Source organism: Glycine max, chromosome 11, assembly GCF_000004515.6.
Source record: "Glycine max cultivar Williams 82 chromosome 11, Glycine_max_v4.0, whole genome shotgun sequence".
Lineage (NCBI taxonomy): Eukaryota > Viridiplantae > Streptophyta > Magnoliopsida > Fabales > Fabaceae > Glycine > Glycine max.
Window position 1 is genome coordinate 32685264 of NC_038247.2, and position 27164 is coordinate 32712427.

At 32.7% G+C, this 27164-nt stretch overlaps 1 protein-coding gene and 1 pseudogene across 3 annotated transcripts; both read right to left on the bottom strand.

The window, feature by feature from the left end:
• The window catches only part of LOC100789325 (uncharacterized), a 120020-nt pseudogene that overhangs the window by 34152 nt on the left and 58704 nt on the right, over nucleotides 1-27164 (bottom strand).
• On the bottom strand, nucleotides 8023-16425 carry LOC100789848 (B3 domain-containing transcription repressor VAL1). Of its 3 annotated transcripts, none has more exons than XM_014764164.3 (14): nucleotides 16237-16425; nucleotides 15697-15822; nucleotides 15081-15119; nucleotides 13994-14075; nucleotides 13800-13901; nucleotides 12375-13027; nucleotides 12177-12273; nucleotides 11908-12082; nucleotides 11430-11506; nucleotides 10904-11317; nucleotides 10706-10755; nucleotides 9990-10103; nucleotides 9834-9901; nucleotides 8023-8952 (listed from the first exon to the last, which is right to left on the bottom strand). In XM_014764164.3, exons 2-14 carry the CDS (start codon nucleotides 15798-15800, stop codon nucleotides 8192-8194), a joined length of 2736 nt encoding a protein of 911 aa, XP_014619650.1. In that variant the 5' UTR covers nucleotides 15801-15822; nucleotides 16237-16425; the 3' UTR covers nucleotides 8023-8191. The 3 variants fall into 3 exon arrangements, with proteins under 3 accessions (XP_014619650.1, XP_006591264.2, XP_014619648.1); XM_006591201.4 differs by having other exon boundaries at nucleotides 16022-16424; XM_014764162.3 differs by lacking the exon at nucleotides 16237-16425 and adding an exon at nucleotides 15940-15960.

Consider the following 27164-nt stretch of genomic DNA (forward strand, 5'->3'; position numbering starts at 1 on the left):
TGTTATGTACTCCTAAGCGCCCCAGGGTGGTTTTTCACTGACATGGTACCACATTGCATATAGGCTTGAGTCTTAGCATAACTGTCTCATGCGCTTGCTAATTGTTTATTACGAAATTGAGGTGTTATTATGTCTTGATCAGAGTGTGTGATTCTTGTGTAAAGTGATTGATGATTGAAAAGTGTGATTGATGGATGAAAAGTGAACCTTGAATGACAAAGTGGTGGAATTACATGAATTACGTGTAAATAAGTTTTATTTGGTTTATATGATATGTATATCTAGTTGTCTTGTTTCTCTATTAGTTAGGAATGTGATAACTCACTCCCGGTTTGTTGTTTGTGTTTGGATCCTGTGATGATCTTGAACTTTGTGTTCGGGGGAGCAGATGACTAGGTGAACTACGTTAAGGAATATTGTGCTGAAGAACGTCAAGACACAACGCTCTGATAGGATGTGACATTGGGGTATAGGGTTTTATATTAATTCTATGAAGTCTCATACGGCCTTGTTGAGTCGATGACTTTATTATTTATTTGGACAAGTTTAAAAATGATGTAGAAGGAAGTGATTGTGAACCTTTTATCCCTTTGAAAGGCTTGTATTTAAAAATGTTTTAAAAAAAAATACTTTTAATTAATATTTGAATTTTCATTTCTTTGTTAGTATATAGATGAGGGGTAGAGGGTGTCACAAGATTCCTAAAGAAGCTAGAGCTTAGGTACACATACCTCTCTAATAGTTAAGCTCACCTCCTTGAGATGAGAAGCTAGACCTTAGCTACACACCCCCTATAATAGCTAAGCTCACCCCCATGACAAAATACATGAAAATACAAAAAAATATCCCTACTACAAAGACTACTCAAAATGCCTCGAAATACAAGGCTAAAACCATATACTACTAGAATGGCCAAAATACAAGGCCCAAACGAAGGAAAAATCTATTATGATATTTACAAAGATAAGCGGGTTCATACTTAGCCCATGGGCTCAAAATCTACCCTAAGGCTCATGAGAACCCTAGGGCCTTCCCTTGGATCTCTGGCCCAATCTACTTGGAGTCTTCTATCCAATGCCCTTGGGGGGTAGGATTGCATCATTCCCTCCACCTTGGAAAGGATTTGACCTCAAATCTAGAGGTTCTTCGTACTCTGAGCTCCTTCCCTCAACACCTGTAAAAAGAACAAAAACATATGTATTAGTGGTGTTTGGTATGTTGAAGTAAGGTAAGGTCTGAAAACCCATTTCCGGGGAATCTTCCCATGAAGGAACATGGTTTCTCACCAACTCAGTGAGTGGTGCTACAAGTATAAAAAAATATGGGACAAACCTTTTGTAAAAGTTTGTTAAGTCATGGAAGCCCCAAATTTTTCTTATACTTGGTGGAGTGGGTCACTCAGGAATGACCTTTATTCTCTTAGGGTTCATGGGAACCCCTTGATCACTATTTGAAAAATTAAGAAAAGTAACGCAATAAAACATACTTTTTTCTGTATTTTCATATTGATTATTCCTACCAAAAAGTATGACAAACCTAAGGTGTCCCATATGAGTACCTAAGTTTGTATTGAAACTAAAAATAAGAACAAACCTACCTAATGGGTCCCTATGTACACACACCATGAAGATGTTAGGTGCACGAGTGATTTTACAAAAGAGGGTTGCACCACTCAAAACATTCATCATACCACCTATTTTAGGGACTTGGTGCCTAATAATACCTATTTTGGGCACCAACAAAGCACAAGGATTTAAGCTCTTGCGAACCAAACCCTCATCTAACAACTTCTTTACTTGAGGAATAAACTCAAGCCCAAGAGGTGTAGCAATGCTAGCAAGTGTCCTTTTACAAAAAAGAAAATGTGGAGGTTGTCTAAGAGGGAAAGTTTCTTTAATGTTTGTCTTTATTGTAAAATGAGTTTCCTTCTTAGATAACCTCTTGGAGGAGACACTTACCTCCTTACACTTCTCTTTAACCACTAATGGTTGTCCTTCTTCTTGGGGGTAGATTTCTTCACTAGATTTTTCCCCTTTTGCTTTTTCACTTTCACTAGAGGAAGGTGAAGTAATAGCCTTATCTTGGCTACTATAAATGTCTTGGCCCCTCATAATCATGGTTTTTGTGGTGGAGCATTGAGAAGTAATGTGTCCTCTTCCAAGACATTTAAAGCACTTTATAGAGCTAGTTTTCTCTTGCATACTAGCCTTAGGGGCTTGATTTTCTATTGTCTTCCCCTTATTATCTTTGGGCATAGAAGGTGTTACCCCTAAGATGCCTTGACCTTGGTCTTTCTTTGGATAAGAGTGAGAGTCATAAGATTTTAATATAGACTTCTTTTTTAAGTTGTTGCACCCATTATTGCTGGTGCACCCAGCAAAGTTTTTAAATGGCAAAAATGCCCCTAACTTCTTTCTTCCTTAAAAATGAATTTTTTTTAAGAAAGGCATAGAACCTCCATTTTTGTTTGCTTTTCTTTCTCTCTTTTTCTCTATTTTGTGCAGCATTGCGTCTTATTCGTGAAGGTAGCAGCGTTGAGCGCAGCGGTGAAGGTGAAGGTACCGGCGTCGAGCGTTGCGGTGATCAGTGGCGGAAAACGAGGTACGCAGATGGTGGTATCTGTCGCGGACGTACGGACATCCTTCCGGATCAAGTTGATCCGTAAGTGTATTATGTTTTGTATTTGTTGTTTTTTCATTTATTTTCCTTTTTTAAAAATTACTAATTTTTTTGTATGGCCATTTTTTGTTTGATTTGGTTAGATGGACGAAGATGAGTGGATGTATGAAATAATGTATGAACGAGCGAATATGGATTATGAAAATGCAGAATCATGTGGTGCGAATGAACCACCTGTTGATTGTTCGGATGCGTTTAAGACTTCTCAGGTTATAATGTTAATGTTTGTCACATATTTAATAAAATGAATACTGGTAGAAAACTTAAATTATGTGGATTTTGTAGATGTTTGAGTGCCGAGAGGATGTTTTGCGGTGGGCTCAATCTGTGGCTCATGAAAACGGATTTGTGGCGGTGATTTTAAGGTCGGACACAAACACAGGTAGTAGAGGAAGGACTACGTTTGTGTTAATTGGCTGTGAAAGGAGTGGCGAGTATAAGTGTAAGAAAAAAGAATTTATCAGAAGAGACACTGGGACTAGGAAATGTGGGTGTCCCTTCAAGCTTCGTTGCAAGCCAGTGGTTGGAGGAGAAGGTTGGATGGTGAAGTTGATTTGTGGAGTGCATAATCATGAATTGGCCAAGTCATTAGTTAGACATCCATATGCGGGACGATTGACTAAAGCTGAAAAAACACTTATTGCTGATATGACGAAGTCCATGGTGAAGCCAAGAAACATTCTGCTAACTCTGAAGGAACACAATGTCAATAGTTGTACGACCATTAAACAGATATACAATGCAAGAAGTGCATTATGTTCTTCCATAAGAGGAAGCGATCTTGAAATGCAACATCTGATGAAGCTTCTTGAACGTGATCAATATATTTATTGGCACAGGATAAAGGATGAAGACGTGGTTCGTGATATCTTTTGGTGTCATCCTAATTCAGTGAAGTTAGTCAACGCATGTAATTTGGTGTTTTTGATAGACAGCACCTACAAAACAAACTGGTATAGATTTCCATTGCTCGATTTTGTTAGGGTGACACCGACTGGGATGACATTCTCTGCCGGTTTTGCATATGTGGAGGGTAAACGCGTTAATAATTTGGTATGGGCTTTACAACGCTTCTGAGACCTTTTTTTGAAGCGTGATGCCCTCCCTAGAGTTATTGTCACTGACAGAGACCAAGCATTGATGAATGCAGTGAAAGATGTATTCCCTGAATGCACAATTTTGTTGTGCATCTTTCACATAAACAAGAATGTGAAGGCCAAATGTAAATCACTAATTGCGCAAAAAAATGCTTGGGATTATGTCATGGATTGTTGGGGATCTCTGACTGATTGTCCTTCAGAACAGAAGTTTGATGAATGCCTGAAGAAGTTCGAAATAGCTTGCGCACCTTGGCCAATGTTTGTTGACTATGTCAAGGAAACATGGGAAAAAAAAATTTTTGTCTGGACTAATAAGGTGATGCACTTAGGAAACACAATAACAAACAGGTATGAAACTGTTCAACTATTTCTATTAACGTTGAAAAATTTATGAAATTGTATTATTGTATATGTTTATTTTTATTTGTGTATTTGAAATGTAGGGTTGAATCTGCTCACTCGTCTTTAAAAAGACTGTTACAAAATAGCATTGGAGACTTATGCAGTGTGTGGGATGCCATGAACAACATGATTACGTTGCAGCACACACAGATTAAAGCATCATTTGAAACAAGTACACATGTCGTTGGACATGTGTTCCAAAAAACCTTATACAGGAGGCTGCTTGGAATGGTTTCAAGGTATGCTTTAAATCAGATTGCTGCTGAATTAGAGCGTGTTCACTATGCTGGCAAGAATCCCTCAAGTTGTGGTTGCGTGGTGAGAACCACGCTTGGTCTTCCATGTGCTTGTGAGCTATCCAAATATGTTGGTGGTTGCATCCCACTTGATTCAATTCATATGTTCTGGAGGAGACTCAGTTTTTCAGACCAAGGGTTATCTGAGCCCGAGGTGGACATCAAGGACGTAATGGAAACAATATACCAAAAATTTGAAGAACTTGATGTTTGTGGCAAGTTTACTCTAAGAAGTAAACTTTGGGAAATTGCACACCCTGATCAGAATTCAATGTGTCCTCCTCCAGCAAAGGTTAACACAAAGGGGGCACCGAAGAAAACTACGAGCAGGAACCCAAGGTCAACAAAGCGTGATCCATCTTACTCAGAGTATGTAGATGCCTTTGAATCACAACAAAATAGCAATTTGTCGATGAGGCGTACTGCATCATCCTCTGAGCAACCGAATCGAAGAACAATGATGCCCATGTTGGACCAGTTTCAGCCATTTATGCACGACTTCATTGATAAGATTGTTGATGTCAAAGGTGATGGTAACTATGGATACCGGTCGGTTGCCGGTTTATTAGGTATTGGTCAAGACTCTTGGTCGGTGGTCCGCAACCATCTGCTTAAAGAACTTGCCAATTTCTCAGAAGACTATATCAAGCTCTTTGGTGACACGGAGAGATTTGAGGAATTAAGGATGTCACTACTTGTTGATGGGTTAACCAAGGTATGTAATTTATGTATTTGATTTTTAAGACTTTAGTTTGAAATTAAGTTTGACGTGTATATTTGTTTTATTCATGTGACAACGGATAAGTGGATGGATATAACGGACATGGGACATGTCATTGCATCAAGGTATAACGTAATTGTTGTATCCTTGTCTAAACAACAAAGCATGACATTCTTTCCCCTTAGAAGTCAACCGCTGGCAAATTCTTCATTGCATCGTATAATTTGTATCGGTCATGTATATGACAATCATTTTGTTGAGGTACATTGTAGATATGAAGTGTTTTTTTTATGATTATGCAATGAGTTTTGTAGGATTGAGTTAACATTTTTTTCGCATACACAACAGGTTTATTTAAAATAACGTTGTCCCTTACCGCCTGTATCATTGTTATGGTCTAGCAATTGTCATCCGCAGGCGAAGTCATGGCCAAATCCATATATTAGCAAAATGCAGCATTACAAGAGCTTCGTGATGTTCAAAAGAGACTATGTTGACATAAATGATGATTGAACATGTAATTTATAAATGGCTGATCGTTTTGAACATGTAATTTATTTGTTACGTCCACAACAAAATTATTACTTAATTCTAAAAAAGCATGTATGATATATCATTGTCTGAGTTGACTACACATTGTGGAAAATCGTGTATGATAAATTGTTGTCTGCATTAACATAAAGCGCGTGAAAGGACCTTGCACAGCATGACTACACATGCAGATCTGATGCAAGCTAAAGCATGTCATGTCATTCGTGTAGTTGACAACACATACAGAAAGCATGTGCATGCGTATTTTCAATCTTTAAAAAATGCAGCACTGATATTAAAACTCATCTATATATATGGCACAACCTAACCTTGTAAGAAAGCACAAGTATCAGTATCAACCCAAGTCTTACAAAAAACTATGGCATTCTTGGGAGAGACAAGCAGTCAGACAGTTGTGAACTCCACATTAGGTTTTATTTTTCCAAATGGATCCATTGTTCACAACGACAGTGGTGTTTCCTTCCAAGCTTCCACTCCAGTTCCCATTCGAGTACCTAACGGGTGTGATTTTCAAACGTTAAAAACCAGAATACACAATACCCTTAAGCTAACCGACAAGCAATTTTTGGATGAAATTTACTACCGGCAGCCTTTCACGTATGCAGGTAACAATTTCGGTTTCAATGTATGCAACTGAAAGATGATGCTAATGTTAACACAATGTTAGTGTGTAATCATGAATTTTCGTTTGTTGGTCCGATTGAGTTATTATGTAGCATTGCTAGAACCCCAGATGGTATTTTAAACTTACTTGAAACTACTATGACCCCTACTTATGATGCCCTGCTATATTACAATGGGAGGTGGAACATATCACGCCAAAATGAGTTTGTTGGTTACTCGTTCACAGAAAAAAATCCCAAAAACTTTGACATTCCCACCGGATGTACCATGGATGAACTGAAGGATTTGATCAAGCAAGTTGCGCCTCGTGGGATTCCCCCTTATGGTGTTGGTGAAACACAAATGGTAAGGCGATTGTTTTTTCGGAAACCATGTCACCATGAGTATTCAGAAAAAGTTATAAAATTTGAAATAATTGAACTCAAAACCAACGAGGACGTGATGAAGGTGCTCATTGAGTCTAACTACTGAAAAAAGATTGGGCCAATAGAAATTTTAGTTGTTTTCAGTAAACCTGTACCGCAAATGGAAGACGAGTTGTTCTTATCGCAAAATTAGCATGAGTTAGTTGTAGTATTTGATGCAAATTTAATTTCGTTCGACTATGTTGAAGTTAATGTATTATTTGAATTCATGTATTGCATAATCATTTTCAATTACAAGAATCTCAAATAAAAAATTAATTATTTATAATAAATCAATATTTATAAATTTAATATAATTAATAAAATAAATATTTGTATAAATTATATTATAAAATAAATATCTTTAAAAATATAATTAATAAATTATTGTTTTTCCTCTTACGGATCAAGGTGATCCGTAAGCATCTTACGGTTCAACGTACGGATCACCTTGATTCGTACGAGGAAAAACAAGGAAAAACAAGCAAGGACAATTTTATCATTTTGTTAGAATGTTGGGTACACCAACAATAATGCTGGGTGCACCTAACAACACCCTACTCATAGTATCACGAATCAAACTGTTGTGCAGGAGGTTTCCAAAAACCAACTCTCTCTGTGACTGCCATCTGATTGATAAGGAATTATAAATGACAATGAGGGGTCTTTTAATATTTTCCTATATATTCTTTTATTAGTTGAAAATAATGAAGATTTTAACAGTTTTAGAATAAGACTAATTTGCCCTAAGTAGCTATGGATCCCAAGATAATTATAATTAGAGTAAATTACATGAAGTCTTTCTGAGATTTGCTCGTATTACATATGATATTCCTCCATTTTTTTACATTATTTTGAGTCCCCTTAGAGGTCCCTAAGAGGGGTTGGTACAAAACTTTTACACTTAAAGAGGGGGAGTCGATGTAACAAAAACCCAAAAATTATGGGGTTTTCAGTAGAGTTAAAAAACCTAAGGATATAAGTATAATAAAAACAAACCTCGAGAGAATCGGTGTAATTTACTATTATAATTATAAGAAATTACATGTTACTACAACTAAACTGTACCGTTACTGATGTATAATCTTCACTCCTCACTCAACATACACCAAGCAAAATGTAAACTTTTTCCTATGTTTCATTCATATAACCGACAAACAAATACATTGTCAAAGAAAGAAATGTGCACGACCCACTTCCATGAAAAATAAAAATAAATAAATAAAAACTTCAAAGACAAACGATACAAAAAATTACATTATTTTTTTTATGAGAACGAACTATCTTTGACCACCCCTTTGAAAAAGAAGGAAAAATATATACTTTTGCGAGTGCAAGTAAGGAGAAATATCATAAAAAATTCCAGTAAAGAAACAAAAAAAGGTTTGAATATTAAAATAAATAACTAAATTGTTAAGAAAGATTGTTTTGACTCTGATTGGGTTGACTATGTACCTCATCCTTTCTTTCCTGGTTCCACACAATGGATGCAAAGCATCTTCCATCAGAGAAGTATCTCTGACCTTCTCCACTAGATTGAGGAGGAGTGTGCAAAGAAGAATTCTGACCAGTCTGCACTTCATTATTGAAGCTTCTTCTTAGGTCATTTTTGTCCATAAATTCTCCTACTGTATGGTTTGTTGCTGGTTCAAGATGACTAGACATGTTAAGTCCTGTGGTTTCCACTTGCATGTCTTCGCGGTTGGGATGAGAATTCAGATCGATCTGTCCAGTACTGGACTCACCCACCTGATGTTGACTTTTGTTTAGTCCCACCTCTTTCTCCAACCGACTTGTATCGTCCCTCGGTGCTCCGTTGGTATCCGGCTCATCTTTCAGGAGAGTTTGGTCTTTTTGGGCAGTATCTGCTTCGCGTTCAGATTGCCGTTTCTTCTTCCTTAGCATGAGGGTTTTGAACCGGCGCTTCACGGTCATGCACACGTTGCACGTACAGGTTGGCTTATGCCTCCCCTTTCCACTTGGTGGCTGAATACATACGATGCAAGAGCAGCCGGGACGGTGTCTAGGATGTTTGGTGGTGGCTCCAGCTGATGACTCGGCAGTGTCAACAAGATTTTCTCCAAGGACAGCTGCACTGGCAAGGGCATCCAGGCCAGAAGCCTCGTGTTCTTGGATTGACTTGCTGCTTTCTGCAATTCGCCGCTTTTTAAAATCTGTGAAGCATTAAGCATAGCAGAAAGATTCAGGAATTATTATGTTAACCATCCAAGAAAAATAGAATACAACAGTCATAGTCCAATCAGCTAGATCAAAGGGAAGGAACAGAGTGACAGCAAAGAACTCATTTTGGTTTTGGAAATAAAACTGCAGTATAAATAGCAATTGAGATTTCCACCACCAAAGTAGCCACTACAAACATGGTGTGAAACATGAAAGACTTCACCCAAAACAGACAAGGTTATAAAAGCCTAGCAACTAATATGTAAAACCACAAATGGAATCTAAGAATAGAATTTGATAAGAATTACCTCCGGTTCTTTATATAAAACAAATAACTAACTCATCAAGGCCAATAAAAATATATTTAGTTAATTTTAATTAGTAAAGTCATAAATTTAAATTTATTTCAAAAATATAATAATATTAAAACAGTTTAAGTAGTGGTTATATTTAATGAACTAGTCATAATTCGAGATGATCTTTATCACCAATGAATGCGGCTTGTATTGTTAATGGGCTAATGAATGCATCCACTTGCATGGGAAATGAGTGAATATCACATTAATAGACTTCCCAATAAATCAAAGATATAAAAGGAAATTGGCAATTAATACATCTAAAAATGAGTCATGTTTTTTATAATTAAAATGAAAAAAATGCACTCTTTGAATTTTATGTAAAGGGCCACCGGGGGTAGGATTATATCAATGCTAACATCATTCAACACATCCAGATGATGTTATGAATGCAGAGCTTGCATAGACACGTCATACATTTTTTAAATTCAATCAATTGTACAGCAACATCAACCTCAGCCATATCCCAAACATGACAGACACAGAGTTTATACAAAACACGGATATCAAGATCACACCTTTGTTGGTTTTCAGAAGATTTTCTAATTCCTTTGAACTTAACTCCTCCGGCACAGAGCATGAACACCTTAAAAAAGAATGCCCACAATAAGAATTGTAAATTATTTTATCACTATCTCATATAAAGAAGTGGTCTTAAAATAACATTGGAGCACCTGCTTGAATCCCAAACATTTTCAGAACATGTCCACTTGGGAGGAAGAAGAGCATCAACGGGCAGCTTTCGCCATTTAGAGCAATCATCACACTGAGCCCATTGTTCCTTCCCCCTGGATAACAAGTTGAAAATTTGCTAACATCAATATGACAAGTCCAAATGCTCTTGTGGAGAATAACTAAGATCTAATGCCTGATTATGATATAAAATTCTTGCATCGGCAGACATGGATCCAGGAAAGGCTTAATTACTATTTTGGTTTTCTAATTTCTTTTTTAAGTTCAATTTGATCCTCTTATTACTAAAAAGTTCAATTAGGTTCTCTAATTTTTAAATCTGGTTCAATTTGGTCCCATTTTTCTTCCATCTACTCCAAAATAAAATATATCAAATTTGATTTTAAATAGGACGAACCCATTTTATAAAATAAGGGACCTAATTGAAACTTCTAAAATAAAAGGACCTAATAGAAACACTTTTAAAAATTTGAGGACATAATTGAGCCTTTTATAATAAAAGGATTAAATTGAACTTTAAAAATAAATTAGAGGATCAAAATAGTAATTAAGCCATCCAGGAAAATACCAAACTTATCAGCTGGATGAACAAATTCACAGTAAAGACTAACTCCAAGTGATAAACAAGTAGTAACCAGTTAAGACATCCTACTGTACGAAATACAATGCCAAATAAGCAAAAAAATTGGATTCTTACCCAGATGAACAGGCACTGAATATAGTTCTCTTTCCAAAAACAGGGGGTTCCTAAATGAAATGAAGCATATACATGACATAGATTAGCCAGGGCAAAGAAAGTTGAACAAGATTCTCCAAACTACATCATTCCAATTAACCTCATAATAGCTAACCTACCAAATATAAATATGGACTGAATTGATACAGTTTCACTTACATCATATTCTTCGAATACTTGGTCCTCAATTGTGACAATGTTTGGCTTGACACTAGGAGGAGGACGAAGCAAATCTTGTGCTTCTTCCCATGTAAGTTTCAACTCCATGGCATCTTCATTATCAATTAGCAACCTCTTACTTTTAGGCCCAATATTGCGAGTCCTCTTCTTCTCTAAAACCGAAATTTGTTGTTGTGGTGAACTGCTGTTTGTCATCTCATTATTTTCAGTTTTAAGCAATCCAGCAGTTCCAGTACCCAAGTGCAGATGTTCTGTATGTCCATTTAAGTGAGTTTCAACATTCCCTGTCAATGAATGGAGAAGATTGGCATGATTACTTCCTGATGGCAGATTCTCAGTACCAGAAGAGATGGTTCCCTTTGCTGAATTAGATTGTGCAGATGTGGAGGCATCCTGTTTAAACAATAGCCATTTATCATATTCACCAACAGAAATAATAATAATAATAAAGATGTATTATTCAAAGAAGAGGCCACACATGGTAAAATGGAAATTGTATCACAACCTGTGTATCTGTAGAATTTGATGCTTTTCTGAAACCCATAACTAGTTTGCCTCCAGGATCTATCCGACTAAATGTTACTGCATAAAAGCATCATATAAAAGAATAGTAGCTTCAGATTTGCAAGACATATTAGCCTCAAAGAATATCTGAAGTTTGACCCTACATAGTAACCAATAAATTATGTCAAGATATCAATTCTAAAAGGCATGAATTCTTCTATTTGTCTTGAAAAGATCATTGGAATAATATTTGTAACACACAACTAGCCCCATCTAAGGGTTATATGTAACTACGATTACAAATTAAAAAGAAAAAAAAAAAGCTACAAGATGTTTTTTTTGGGATAATAGAAAATATAAAATGATATATTACTACAAAAACACACATTTCATATAAAATTTGATATAAATAAAAATTCAAGTTCAAAATTGCAATGCAATAGGTATGTGCAAGGTTTTTTCCCTAACTTGATTCATACCAGTATCACCAGCACATAATTGCATGGCCTGTATGCAAGGGGTCACACCCTCCAATACATACATCCTGCTGTTGTTATTAGGCCAAAATCTGAACTGAAATGTCCACTCATTCCCCTTCACATCTTGCATTCGCAAAGGAACACCTTCAGATTGTGAAATAGGAGGAAAATATGCCTGCAATTCACATGCCAGTTTGTATGATGTTCAGCAATTACATGGTGAAGAGATTTTATTACAAATTCAAAGAAAATCAAACTCCAAAAAATACCTCAGCACAGGCTTTTGGGAGAACAAGACGGCCAATTCGACCTGCGTCACTGGCACTCAACACCTTCTCAAATAATGGCACTACAGTGGATTTCAAACTGTTATCACACATTAAGGGAAACTACTGATAAACCAACTTTATACAATCAGAGTCAATTATATATGTTCAAGACAACCCAAAAAAAAATATAAAGGATACTCTCCAGCCAATCGCTCCAGCTCTTGATCAGTAATCCTCGGCCAATATCGGGGAAGTAACTGATTCTTGCCCCTGCCATCTGCAGGTGGCCGAGCAACACGTGATTGAGAAATTGCACCTTTATCTGTCTCCACATTCATGGTAAGCCCACTCTTCAATGGTTTAGGACATATAGGGCGAGATCTTTGAAAGGGAGGAGATGTTTTTCCCTCGAGTCTTCCTTCTACAGCCTCTCCAGCAGAAGGTGGGACGGAGTCGTTCCCTGATGCATTTCCCAGATACATACTGAAAGATGGCTGTGCATTTGATTCATGCATGTTTTTAATCTCCCATGTTGACCTATTATTTTCTAACGTAGCAAATGTCAATGACTGAACGGATGGTTTCCTCACATTTGAAAATCCAATGTCCCCTTCCCTGAATGAACACTTGGCTTCTTGGTTGTTTTGCCCATGATGTGCAATTATGCCATCACTTTGAGCATGATTCCAGTGGCTGGATTCACTAGCTTCAATAATTTTGCAGAATTGCATAAGTTTTCCTTCATCAACACCACCCACAAGCAGTCTGCCATCAAAATGAGCAGAATGCCGATCACTCGCATTATTTTTTATTGACGAAACTGACACATTTGGATTTTCAGTATTCCTCATCTGCAGAAAAACACCAAAGGAACCCATGAAACCTTGTCAGAGAATAATAAAAAAGTACACCTAAGTCAACCGTCTTCTAAATTCTAGCCAACTACATGTGTCAAATAACTGCACTAATAGAATACCAAGGCACAGGATCACTAAAAAGAACCAACAAGCAAGCAGCAACAATATGCTGAACAAAATTAGAAAAATATTCTATACCCAAAGATTGAGGTCTTTCTAATGATCATTTTCATATAGGAATCTTTCATATCAGAAGCATATCATGCACTCCATACAGATGATGAGCCAAAAGTACGGTGTCAGACATATGGATACTTGTACAATAACAGAGAAAGCACAATTAATCAATCATTGCTGAAGTAATGCCACCGCTTGTGAATAGATATCCATCCCATACATTTAAAAGCCACATAAAAACATAATACAAAAAACCAAAAAGCTACACATTTAAGTAGCAGGCAACCATTTTAATTACATATTCTAAGAGACAATAGTATATCACTAATATTGGACTATTGACATTATCATCTCTGCGTCTTCTATAACAAACAGCCACAACTCACAAAAAACTAATACTAGATACCAATATTCCATTCGATGATGTAATGAAAATTTAGACAACAATGATTAAAAAGTGAGATTCCAGAAACAAGATTTAGCAACAAATGAGACAATGTAAAACCTATTCCATTAAACAGATAATAACAATAAATAATTACTAGGTGAAACCAAAATTTAAGCTGGAAAATATCCAGATTAAACTTACCATACTAAGTTGGGTAGTATTTACACAGCTGACACAACCTATGCCACCAAAGTCAAGATACCCGAACAAAGATCTAGATACTATGCATCCACTGTGGATAGGCTGCCAAACCAAATCAAATTGACTTCGATGACCAAAGGAGAGAAAGAGAATACCTAAAATAGAATTTATATTAAAATAAATTATCACTTTACCTTGTTGCAAAAGTTACACTCCCTCCAACCAGTTTGTTGGCGGTGGAATTTATTACAGAAAACTGAATTCTCGTAGGCAGATCTAAAGCATGTGGAAGACATGTTAAGGATTTCCAAGTGGTAAATATAAAGAATCAATAAATGAATTATTACTAATCAAAATGCACGGCAACTGGCAAGGTTGCCAAAAGGTATAACAGAGGGAAGAAATGAGCAGAGAGAAAAAAATATCACATCACCTAGAGAAAACTTCAATAAGAAAACTAAACCTAAGATTGATTTAAGTTGGTGAAATTTTTATAGGAAAAATATCCTTAGTCAAAAGTGGAAGGTGCACTTTGCAGAGAAAAGTGTGGAGTTGATCAATAATCATAGGAAAATATTTTTTTTTTAAACAAAATATAAGCATTTAAAAAAAATAAGGACACAACTTATTAATCAATAATCATAGGAAAATCTGATTTTCAAATTATCGATTACCATTTACACTCAACTCTGTCAAGGAGCAGGATGCATCATTAAAGAGAGAAAAGGTACTTCACATGAGAAGCAAGAAACATGGCATCAAAACTGCAGCAGCTAGCTAGAATTTTATGAAATTATACCATAAAAAATATAAGTGTAAGAAACATTTACTAAAACTTACACTAAATAGAGTCAGTTAGATATATATACATAAGTATAAGTACATCACACGAATCAAAAAATCCTCATCATTATGAGGGATAAAATAAATGTTTTTTTATCGTAAACAATAACACCTACGACCAGGATTACCAACTTAAAGAGTTATGCTAGAATCGTGGTTTTAAAAACGGTCTGTGGCCACAATTTGGACGCAATGTCAACGTTTTGGGGTTCACCACAACCGTATTGTGGCTGCATCAGCCACATTTACTTGCAATTTCCAGCAATGTCAAGGATTGCAACAAAACCACAGCCACAATTTAAAACCTAGGCTAGAATAGTAGAACTATAATAAAATATTGAGAATGAATCAATCAAGCCTTTATTGCAATTACATTAAGGAGAAAAACAAGATATTTGCCACATTAGCATATCTAAATTACAACATTATGCCACTTACAACCGGTCAAGGATGTCACCCTTCCACTCCTCCATAAATCTAGCATCACAGAAATAGGCCAAAACATTGGTCAACAAAATTATATTATGAAATAAAAATTAAAAAATATATAATTTATTTTTTACTATAACAATTAAGAATTCTCATTTCACAATCCTTGTGACCAGAACACCCTAGCCAAGTCATTCTCTATAAATATTTCCCAATCTAGCTACATTGATCCTCGCCCTCAATCAACAACAATTTCATATGGTCATAGAATTAGTAAATAGTTTTACGTACTATAAATATAAATATTATTATCCTCTGAATTGGGCACTTAATGCTATTCTTATTCACGCCAATGCCACTTGTTCCTTAATATTACACACACACTTAAAACCAGAAAATCACGGGAAGGGAAAATAAAAATAAGACCAAACCTTAAAATTACAATTGGAACCCCCCACGAGATTAATTACATCAAAATCAAAACCCAAAAAGATCTCTGATTTTGAAAACAGAATCAATATGAACGTGTCCCAAAATCATAATCCCCAAAACTACCCTTTGCAACATCCAATCCCCCCAAAACAAACGAATCGACGAAATTTAAAGCAAAAGGACTCAAATTTACCCGCACTTGCAGCATAGTTGAGCGAATCCACCAGATCGCAGAGGCCACCCCTTTCTCCATTCGTGAGTGCACGAACCATTCACAACGCAAATGTCGGAACCCATTAATCCAAATTGCAAAATTCCACTGCCAAATACACACAATCCAAAACCCAAATCAAAATCAAAAACCCTAAACCAAAAACCACAACAACAAAAAATTTAGACCTATCACACACTAAAATTACCCAGAGTCCATACATACCCATGCACAAAGTTTCAAGATTCACAAAGGGGAAAAACCAAAGGGTAGTAAAAAAACAAAACCCCAGAACCAAAAAACCAACCTTTATCTCACCCCAAATGAAAAACAACAAATGGGTCGTTCACATGAACGAAAGAGAACCCAACTTTGCAGTGCTAGCTATCAAATCTATCACCTCAAATCTCAAGAACCACACGCATCTTACATTAGCACTTAGCTGAAGAAGAAGAGAAGCAAAGCAACGAAGAAAAACAGAGAGAAATCACTCAAATCAGCGTAAGGCAATGGAAATTTGACCTGGGGTTTTAGAGAGAGAAAACGAGGCGTGTGTGTCTGTAGAGAGAGAAAGTGATGAGAGAGAAAGAGAGAGAGAGGAAAGAGAGAGTGTGTGTGCATGCAAAGCAACAGATGCATAAAATGCATGCACGACACTTGAAGACATATAACACACACAAACACACCACCGCTAAAACCTTAACGCACACAAGTTGTTCATTTTTCTCTTTCGTTTTTTTTTTTTTTTACTATGTTTTCACTTCGGGGACATTGATACCCTCACCCACGGATTTCGGGGGTGTCTCTTTGTGACTGGATTTGAACAACGCTTCTCACCCCGCGTTGTATATGTGTTAGGTGAAACATGTATCCGTGCTTGCACATGTACCTGAGGTAACATTTTTAAAAATTAAAACAAAAGGTATAAAATAAAAAAAAGGTTATATTAGCATTATTAGCCATCAAAAGTTTGGATCAATTGTCATAGAAAATTAATTAAAGATTTGAGGTTCGAGTATTAAATTTGCAGATGCTTAGAATAATTTTAGAAAAAAATTTATTGTTTATAGTGATTATACCTATTTCAATAATATATATATATATATATATCTAAAAATAAAATAAAAATATTAGCATTTATTATTTTTAAATATGAGTTGTTCGGGTAATGGACTCAAAAATATTTAAAAATTGAAATTATTAATGATGGGCAATGAAACTAAAAGGTTTTAGTTGTGAAATCCACGTGAAAGTTAATGCTGTTCCTTCTTTCCTCTTACCTACTATTATCTGCTAATTGTTGTAGGAAGTTTAATTTTACTCGTTATACGTAGTGTAATTTTATTTTTATTTTTTTTTTGCGGATACACGTTATGTAATGTTACTACGTTGATACGCAGATTCATGAATCTTGAGTTTAGCTTGAATTAAATTTATCGAAATTTATAATCATGATCTAATTAATGATTAGGTTAACTTCATATTTAACCTAGGTCTCAAGTATTAGTGTGTAAAATTTAATATATATCATGTGAAAAAGATGTGACTTATTAGAGATTAATAAATAAATAAATAAATAATTAATTAATTATAGACTAAGCGGTAAATGAATGGTAGGTTTAATTGAAATAATTTTTAAAGATACTAAAGAAAAATATTATTATGAATAAATACATATTAATTATTTATTATTTGTAAAAATTATATATTTTAAGATTATGTTTGTTTTTTTTATTATGATGATTATTAAAAAAGACTTTATTCAAATATTATTATCATTATAGTACAAGAATATTAATTTAAGGATGGGAATTGGAAGCTTCATTCTCTACTTATGAGAATTCCGGATGAGAGGTTATTCAATAAATTAAAACCACGCACCCCTACACTTAAATCACTGTATTTCTATGGATTCAAACCACAAATCTATGTTATGTAATTTTTATATTTATTTACTGATTGGACGTGAAAATACCATGTGCAATTGTGCATTTTTAATTGTTACCTCAAAACACATTCTTTACCATGACTTCAGCTTTATTCATAAATTCGGTTTAACATAGTCATGTTTGTGGTAAGGTAAATTCTTGTTTTCTTACAATTTTCATCTAATGTTATTTTTTAATAACTTTATTATAAAATTATTATGTTACAATTTGAATTGCAATTTATTTTACCTAAATTTTCATTATTTTTATGTTATTTCTCTTATGTTTCAATTACCGTTTCAATTCTTAAAATTACATCCAGTGCAGAAATAAGAAAGAGTACTATGCTTCTTTCAACTCTTTAATTTTTATGGAAATTATTAATCAGTATTGGAATATATACTAATGACTTTTCTTACAGTTTACCAAACCAAATAAAAAAATGTTGATTAAAGATTAAATTATATACGGGTATTTTACTTTTCTTACTTCCTAGATTTTTTTTCCTTATTCTCTATGTAAAGCTTAATAGTTAATGAGTACTAAATTCCAGTATAATCAAATATTTTTAATGAATTAAAGTCTTAAATTCAATTTTTTTATTAGTGATATATATATATATATATATATATATATATATATATATATATATATATATTAAAATGTCATTAATAAGTACCTACAATGACAAAATGAAAATTTAACTATTATAAAAATTATTTACTTCCATTTTTATCTTTCTATTTGGGAATAAAATACTTATTTCTATTTGTGTTATTTTTAAAGTTTGAGATGATATTAATTATTATGAATTTTTGTAAGATAAAATATGTTCTTAGTTTTATAAATATGACTAAATTTGGTTTAGTCCTCTAAGAAAATTGCTGTTAGTCTTGATGCTTATAAATGTTATTGTTTCATTTTTATATTTTTTTATCTAGTGAGCAATTGAATCAATTAATACGAAATTATTTAAATTTAATAAATGATCTTAAATTTAAGAACTGTGTATATAATTGTGCTAAATATTTAAAAAGAGAGATTTATTGTTCACAATAATGATACTACTTATATAGTTCAAGTAAGATTGATTCTCATAGAAAGAAAGAAAAAATATATACATATATATAAGTTATTATATCTACAAATTAAAAGAAAAATACTATATATATAAAAAAAATCTATATCACCACTTACTAATGAAGTAGCATACAATGGCCTTCTAGGTCTTGGTTGAATAAATGTTTGCATAAGTGCTTAGAGAAAAAAGAAAATAAGAAAATGAATCAAATTAAATTTCTCTCAAAAGTTAAAATTAACTTATCCAGCCCCTTCAAATATTATGGAAATTATCTTTTTTAGTTTTCTTTGAAGTTGATGTGCATAAGTTGCTTTTAATTTATGAAAGAAGTTTAATTTATTTGACATTCCTAATTTTTTTATATAAGTATGTATCAAGAATTTTATCTAAATAGTCTTTAACATATTACATACATGTTACTGTTTTTTTTAGAGAATTACATACATGTTACTTGATAATAGTTACTGGCGTGACAGGATTAGATACATGACATGCCACTACCGACTTATTAATGACAAGAATCATTTTCTGAAATTTTAAAATATTGCAGATTTTTTAATTATATCCGTATTTCAATTAATTTTTAATACTACTCATCGTGAAGGAGAAAAAAATACTGTTTTTTTAAATAGAAATTATAAAAAATAATATAAATAAAAATAATAATTCTAACTCTTTTGTGTATTGTATTTTAAAATAGTTAAATAAGAAAGAGCAGAAGCAAACAAAATCCTAATTTTTCTTTGGATCTTTTGGTAAATTGAAAATCGATCGATTGTGGAATGTGGAACACTTTATAATGCACGTAGATTGCCATTGACTAACCAAACCCATTACATTTATTTTTTTCTGACGAGAAACCCATTAATTAATTAAACGTTAAAAATCGCATATTTTATATATATATATATATATATATATATATATATATATATATATATATATATATATATATATATATATATATATATATATATATATATATATATATATATATATATATATATATATATATATATATATATATATATATATATATTATACTGTATATTTTTCCGTCCTTTGATTATGCTCTTGTCAACATAATGGAACCAAATTCATAGAGAACTTTGGGGTCGGCAATTAATAATAGAAATTTATGTTGACTTTTGCATATGATAGATATAGTTAAAATACATCAGCATCTACGCAATTATGCATGTATGATAGTATATCCCTCGTGTATGCATGAGACGGGGTTACTATTATTAGTTTTAAGGATAAACAATCATTTTGTTTAATTTTCTGATTAATTTGTTTCTAAAAAATAAAAATATAAAATTTAATCTTAAAAAAAGATTAAAAAAAATGCGATAAATATATTTTACATATTAATGTTAATAAAATAATTTACATAAAAAAATTATCACTAAAATAATTATTAACATAATCATTTTTAATGATCAACCTATAAATATGTTTTTGAGTTGCCCTCTATCCATCTTTCTCTAACTCTAAGGCACCCCAAGGGAACGCCTCCAACGAAACACCACCCCTTTGTGCCTCCTATCTTCGTCTCCAGATCCAAATCCAGATCTAGAATGCGCCGGCAGAGCGTGACATCCTGCGTCGCCGTCGCCGCCATGTCCTCCGGCTGCTCATGGACGTCCTCGAGCAGAGGCCGTCAAGGGAGATCCGAACCAGAATGCGAAGGTGCTCCGTAGCCTCAAATCAATGCCTCACCATCGGAGTGGTATCCTCACGGTGGTCTCATTGTTATTAGTGACATATCCATGGTATTGGTGGGGTGGGAAAAGGTCTGAAGCGTGATAGGAGGAGCATCTATTTTTTCTGGACACACATCGTTTGACCGGAAAGAGAATCAGTGAAGAAAAGAAAGAGAAAACAAAGTAAACACGTCCAATTTTTACCACACGTTAGACACTTATTTTGGGAAACTCTTGGCAAAAAAAAAAAAGTATATTATAATTTTAGAGATACCAAAAATAGATGAAATTTTTTTGTTAGGATTACATTTAAACATTGGGTAATTTTATAAGGAAAAAAATATATTTTTATTTATAATATAATATGATTTTATATTATAAAATGTCAATGTATTATTTAGGTTTAATAAAAAATTATTGACATTTTTATATAATAATGATAATTTATTGACATTTTGATCAAATGAAAGGTACTCACATTTTAGATCTAAAAAATCATTAACATTTTTCTCTAATAAAGAAATGTTAACATTTTTGTCCAACAAAAAATTTTATGTCCAAACCTCTTATTTTTGTCCAATCTAGTCAAGCATAATCACATTGACAATTATTTGAGTGACAAATTTGTTCATTTATGACATATAAGCTATTTTATTGACAGTGACGGACGAAAGTTAACGATTGGATATATTTGTCACACTTTTTACATTTTCGGAGACTAAATTTTATATTTTCATATTTGAGAGACACACTTATCAACAAATTACACATTTAAAAATAAAAATGATTATTTACCTTAGTTTTAATTTGAGCTTGAGCAATTCTCGCGGGGCATGGTTCTATCATGATTGGGCATATTAAACATTCATTAGATTAGAGACGCAAATATTGGAATAATGGCTTGCTCACCTAGATGAATGAAATCATATTATAGCAGCAATTTTTTATCGTAAAAAAATGTTTGGTTGGGGCATATGAAAGGTTGCATTAAGAAATCTAGAAGTGAGGTTTGTGTTATGTTAGTGGTAACTTGTAACATGGACAGCAATATATGTTATACTTAACTATATTATTTCATTGTGGTTGTGGACAAATATTTAGTTGCCATTATCCTTTCGAACGTGCTCTTATGCTCTAAACTCAACAAGAACAACCACCCCCAACTGTCCAATTTTTTTTTCCTTGTATTTCACGTAAAACATATAGAAGTTGATCAAATGATATCACTATAACTTAAACAATCATTATAGAACCATTCAATAATTTTATATAAAATATAATTTTTATCAATTCAATCGTTAAATTATATCTACATATTATTAAAATGGATTATGTTAAATTTTATCAAAATTGAATAACAATAAAAAAAATAATCGAATGATTCATATTTTATTATATTTTTAAAAATTATTGTTCTAGAAGGTATAACCAACAAGCATACAAACCCGGCCCAGTGCTAAGTGTCTGACCTCTATGATATGCTTCCATCGAGAAGGCATGTAAATCGAGTTTAGTATCTTATTGAGAAGCTTGTGCTCCATGCAATGACAGTTGAACCCCACCCAAGGACAACTAGATAACTTACATTTCCACCACAATCACGGTATAAAAGAATTCATAACTGGTATGTAAACTAACCAATTTTCATTCTTCTTCGCATTACTAAAATGAGCACTAACTTGAACATCGGAGTGTGTGCAGGCAGCCCAATGCCACTATGAGGATCGCACAAAACCATCATTGTGCTCCACCTTTGTGTGTAGTTTAAACCTTTGACTCTCAACTAGAATCTTCTTGAATCGGATCTCTATCTCCTGAATTAAATATTTATATTATGTTGATTTTAATCTATATGAATGAAATAACAAATAACTTTATATTAATAGAAAAAAAATTGTATAAATATAAACCATATTATGAATTGCTCACATTTACCTTGTACAATATAAACTATTCTTTTTTCTTTTTTTAACAAAACCACTTATTTAATAGTATTAAATTAGGCTTTATTAATTGTACTTTTTTCATCTATTAGGGATAGTGTTGTTTTTTTCAAAGATCACATGTACCTTGTAACACCCTGAAATATCGCTAATTATAAATTGATGTTTGATTGTATTTATCGTGTTATTTGATTATATGATTGACTTGAATGAGTTTAGATATGATGTGAATTAATCATGTGTGATTTGCTTGATATGGATATTGAGTTATGTGGAATTTTATTGACCTAAGTTGAAATTATGAGATTTCAAATTTCACCTAAACCTATTTTAGTAAAATCGTGATCCTGGATTCAGTAACCGTTAGATCATCTCCAGACTTCAACTATAAGTTCTTAGTACATTTCCCCATGGTTTGATCGTTGGGATTTTCAAAATAACAACTTTTCACCTCTCTCTTAGCATAAGAAGTGCGTTAAGCGCAATTCCAACCCGAGAGGGAATTGTGCTGAGCAAGAACTGTCGCGCTCAGTGCAAATCTCAACCCGATAGGAATTGTGCTGAGCGAGAACTGTTGCATTCAGCACAAATCCCAACCTAAGAGGAATTGCACTAAGCGCAAAAAGTCGCGCTTAGCGCCAAAAGTAGACTCCTGCTTAGCAAGACGAGCTCGCTAAGCGAGTTCTGCAGATTATAAATACGTTTTTTTAGCGTGAGAAACATGATTTCACGCCTCTCTCTCTCAAAACTCCATCCAAACCACCCTAGAAACTCCTCCTCCACCACCCACAACCACCGGTGGCCACCACGAGCCGCCGTTGCTTTTCGCTAAACCACCACACCGAAAGGAACATTTTAATTGGAGCAGAATCCTCAAAATCCACCTCAAGGATTCGATGGAGAAAAATCCCTCAAATCCTTTCTTTCGTAGCTTCTTTGATATAATATTGACTTCTAAACATTTCTCCTAATTAGTTTGAGTTTCTCTTAGTATCTCTTGTGTTTTTGGTACTGTAAAAGAGTGTTTTTACACTTCCTTTGAAAAATCCTTGAAAATGAGACGTTATAAAAGTTATCTTTTTTATAAAATTGATGTTATTTTCGTGACCTTCACTGAAACCCGATCACATTGGCGAGATCGGAATTTCAAAATGACGTCTCCTTTTAGTAGAATTTGAAACACCCTAGCCCTTTATGTTTTGACACGGGTAATTACCCCTAAATGTTGTTATTAACCTTATTTTTGAAATCTATACTAAATTTCCTTCAATTTGGTATATAAAACCTTGCATTTGGACTAACAAATATGAACGAGAGAGGTCTCTAAGCGGCGCAAAGAGAAACTGACAAAGAACTCACAATAGGTGAGGGAAGTTTATTATAATTTACAGTTTTTAATACCATAGTTGGGGTCAGGAAACCTAACTATGGAAATGTATGCATGTCTTTGTTGCATGCTGGTTTTCAAGAAAAACAATATTTTTTTACTAATGGGATACGATACGTCTATTATTGATAAATGACATTATTGTTTTTATTAGACTTATGTTGTCTGAAGACCTGGGAAGTGTGAATCTCAGGCATGAATTATATATGTGTGTATATGTAGAATGTGATTTACTGATGATATTGTTATTGATGATATTAATTGATATGAGGTGGCGTTGATGTTTATGATAATGTTGATAAAGAATGATGTTGTTATTGAAGATGATATTGATAATAATTGATACAAGACGATGTTGGTGTTTATGATAATGTTGATATGAGATGATGTTGTTATTGATGATTATGTTGATATGAGATAATGTTGTTGTTGTTATCGATAATGTCATTGAGAAGAGATGATATTGATGTTGAGAATGACATTGAGATGAGATGTTGTTGATGTTGAAAATGTCATTGTGATGACGTGTGATGTGTATGTACATGGGGGGGTGCATTGACCATGTTGGATATCCTTAGTGGGGAAAATAGAACGATTAAATAGTTTTGAGCATCTCTAGAGGGGGATGACTTAGAATCTTTAATTTCCATGGTTAATGCATTGATGGCGCCCATGTTTCATACTTCATATTGCATGAAAATAGTATAAACTTTGTCAGTAATTACTTGTAGTTTCTCATGAGGGGGAATACTTGTACTTGGTGGCATGTCACTCGGTTTGAAACTCTCTTGAAACTCAGGCTGATCACCATGGGGGTGGGGGAGTTGCCTTTGTACGACAGGGTGACCTCGACACTTATTGTCTAGTTTTCCTAAGTGAGAGTGTTGTGTGGACACGCTTAGGTTGTTTCCTTGATGAATGGTATCACATTGCATTTGAGAGTTGAGGTTAGGTGCATGCATCATACTGAACATGATTGATTGGAATTATGGATGGATGATGACTACTTGTTTAGTGTATGTTGGACTAATGAATGTTTATGTACGCTTATGGTATTTGTTAATGTTTTCTTACTAATCATGATTATTTATTTTTGTGTTAATTTCTTTTATAATAAACTCACCCTTGCAATTTTTATACCGTATGATTGGTACCTGTTATGATCGCGAACCTTTGTTTGTGGGAGTAAAAGGACAGTAGTAGAGTACGTGAAGTGAGATTCTTTTGTGGAGCTGTTAAGCCGACGTGATGACGTTGAGATTATTTTGAGAGAGAGTTGTATTTTTTTAATCAATTCCTCTGTAGCTGGTTCTATAATTCTTTTTTTGAATTGAGGATGTAAATCACATATTTAATTATATGTATAAGCTAATTTACTTTCCATTATGTGGATGATGTGTAATGAGTAACTATATCTATATTTGTATTCATTTAAGTAATTGTGTGTTGTTTGATGAATGTATATCGTGAAAAAATTTACTTTCATTTTTTTCATAAGCAAATTAACGGAGTTTTCATTTAAAAATTAAAATTTTTGTGGTTTAAAGTAGTGATATTGTAGCGATGATGCGAGTTGTTACATACATTTTAAATCATTAGGTTAGATATTAATTTCGTTCGTGATGTATGTGTATCGTTAGTCCAACAAAATTTTGTGCGTTAATGGAATGATTGTTATAGATTGTTTCTCACATGTAAAATCAACGAAACCTTACACTAATGCGTCAATCCTATAGATTCTACGGATAATGTATGATTTTGTTTCGTTAAACATTAGATATATTTTTTTATATTTAATTATTACAATTAAAGTTCTTTCCTTAATTTACATTTATTTAAAATTCTTTAATTTTTATAAAAATGTTTTCAATTAAATTTGTTAAATATTTTTAAGTCATTTTCAACCCAAAACCTCTTGTTTTTACCAAAATTTAAAAAATTCAAAATTTTTAATATTCAAAACTTTCAACTCATAAATTATAAAATCATTCAAAATTTCCATCAACTCTTCAAGTTCTGCACCTTTTGAATAATTTCTATTCCAAATCTGTAATTATTTAAAGAGGAAACATTGAGAATTTATGTAAAAGAGAATGATAGAAGAATTTGATTGTATAGCAATTAAAAAATTGAGAAATTGAGAGACGTAATTCCAATAAGAACTATTAATAGAAGAAAATTAGACATTAATCTTAATAAAAAAAATACAATTATGGTAGTGTATAGCCAATTTATTATACTTTCTTTCTACGAACAACCATATTTTTATTTTTCTTACGGCAATTCTGTTTGTTTTGTCTTGGTCAACAACGGTCCTTTACTAGGCTATTTCCCAGCTAGATTTGTACAATTGTACACCAGTGTGGACCACTCACTAAAATATTATTTTATTCTCACCGGCCTCCATGAAATGAACAAGATAACTCCATTTCATAAAGAGATTCTGAAAAAAAAAATAGAGAGAGATGTGGGCTATAATTTATAATTAGGTGTCCATTCCAATGTGAAATTTATAATCAAAATTAGTTTAAATACATATATTTTACTTCGGTTTAAAAATTTTAAATTTATTTTAGCAAAATCAATTATTAATATGTTGGAATATGTTATATCTTGTGATGTATTTCCTTAATTTTTATTTATCAAATTTAATTTTGAAATAATATTTTTTTATAAGACTCAATTTATAATATTTTTAAAATTATTTTTGACTTAATAATTATATTTTAGTACTTTAAGTGTGAGTTATTTTTTTCTTAGTTCTCTAATTTAAAGTTACTTTTTTAGTCTCTTAAAATATGTAAAATGTTCTTTTTAATCCTTCTAAAGAGTATAAGTCAAATAGGAAATAAGATATTAACAATTTTTATTTTTTTTGATTGCTAGAATTTGATTTTCTATTTTTTAAAATATGATTTTCAAGCGGTTTAAAACCGTCAAGAATAATAGAAAAATTAAAGTACTTTAACTGTTAAAAATATACTTTAAAATATAAAATAAAAAATTAAATTTTGACCATAAAAAAATTAATATAATTGTGAATATCTTATTTATGTTTAATTTTACATTATAAAAAGACCTAAAAAGAAATATTTTATGAAGTTTAAGTATTAAAAAAAAATAACTTTAAATTTAAAGAACTAAAAAGAAAATAACTTAAATTTAAAAAATTAAAATATATTTAAGCCATCATTTTTATATTAAAAATATATCTCGTTAAAAGACGAAAGAAAATATATTGATAAATCATTAAAAAATATTAATGACAAAATTAGTTTTCAAAAATTATAAATTCAAAATAAATTTATTATTATTAATTAAATTAATATTTTTATTTTTAAGTGAAAATTAATATTTTTAATCTTAAAAAATTAGATAATTTGATATTATATATAAACAGATAAC

Bases quoted from the DNA above. Each gene is read 5' to 3' on its own strand.
- LOC100789848 (XM_014764164.3), bottom strand. From the start codon at position 15,800: ATGGGTTCCGACATTTGCGTTGTGAATGGTTCGTGCACTCACGAATGG. The intron at 14,076-15,080 runs GTAAGTGGCATA...CACATGCTTTAG, and splicing joins GGTGACATCCTTGACCGGTT to ATCTGCCTACGAGAATTCAG. The intron at 13,028-13,799 runs GTAAGTTTAATC...GTTTTTCTGCAG, and splicing joins ATACTACCCAACTTAGTATG to ATGAGGAATACTGAAAATCC.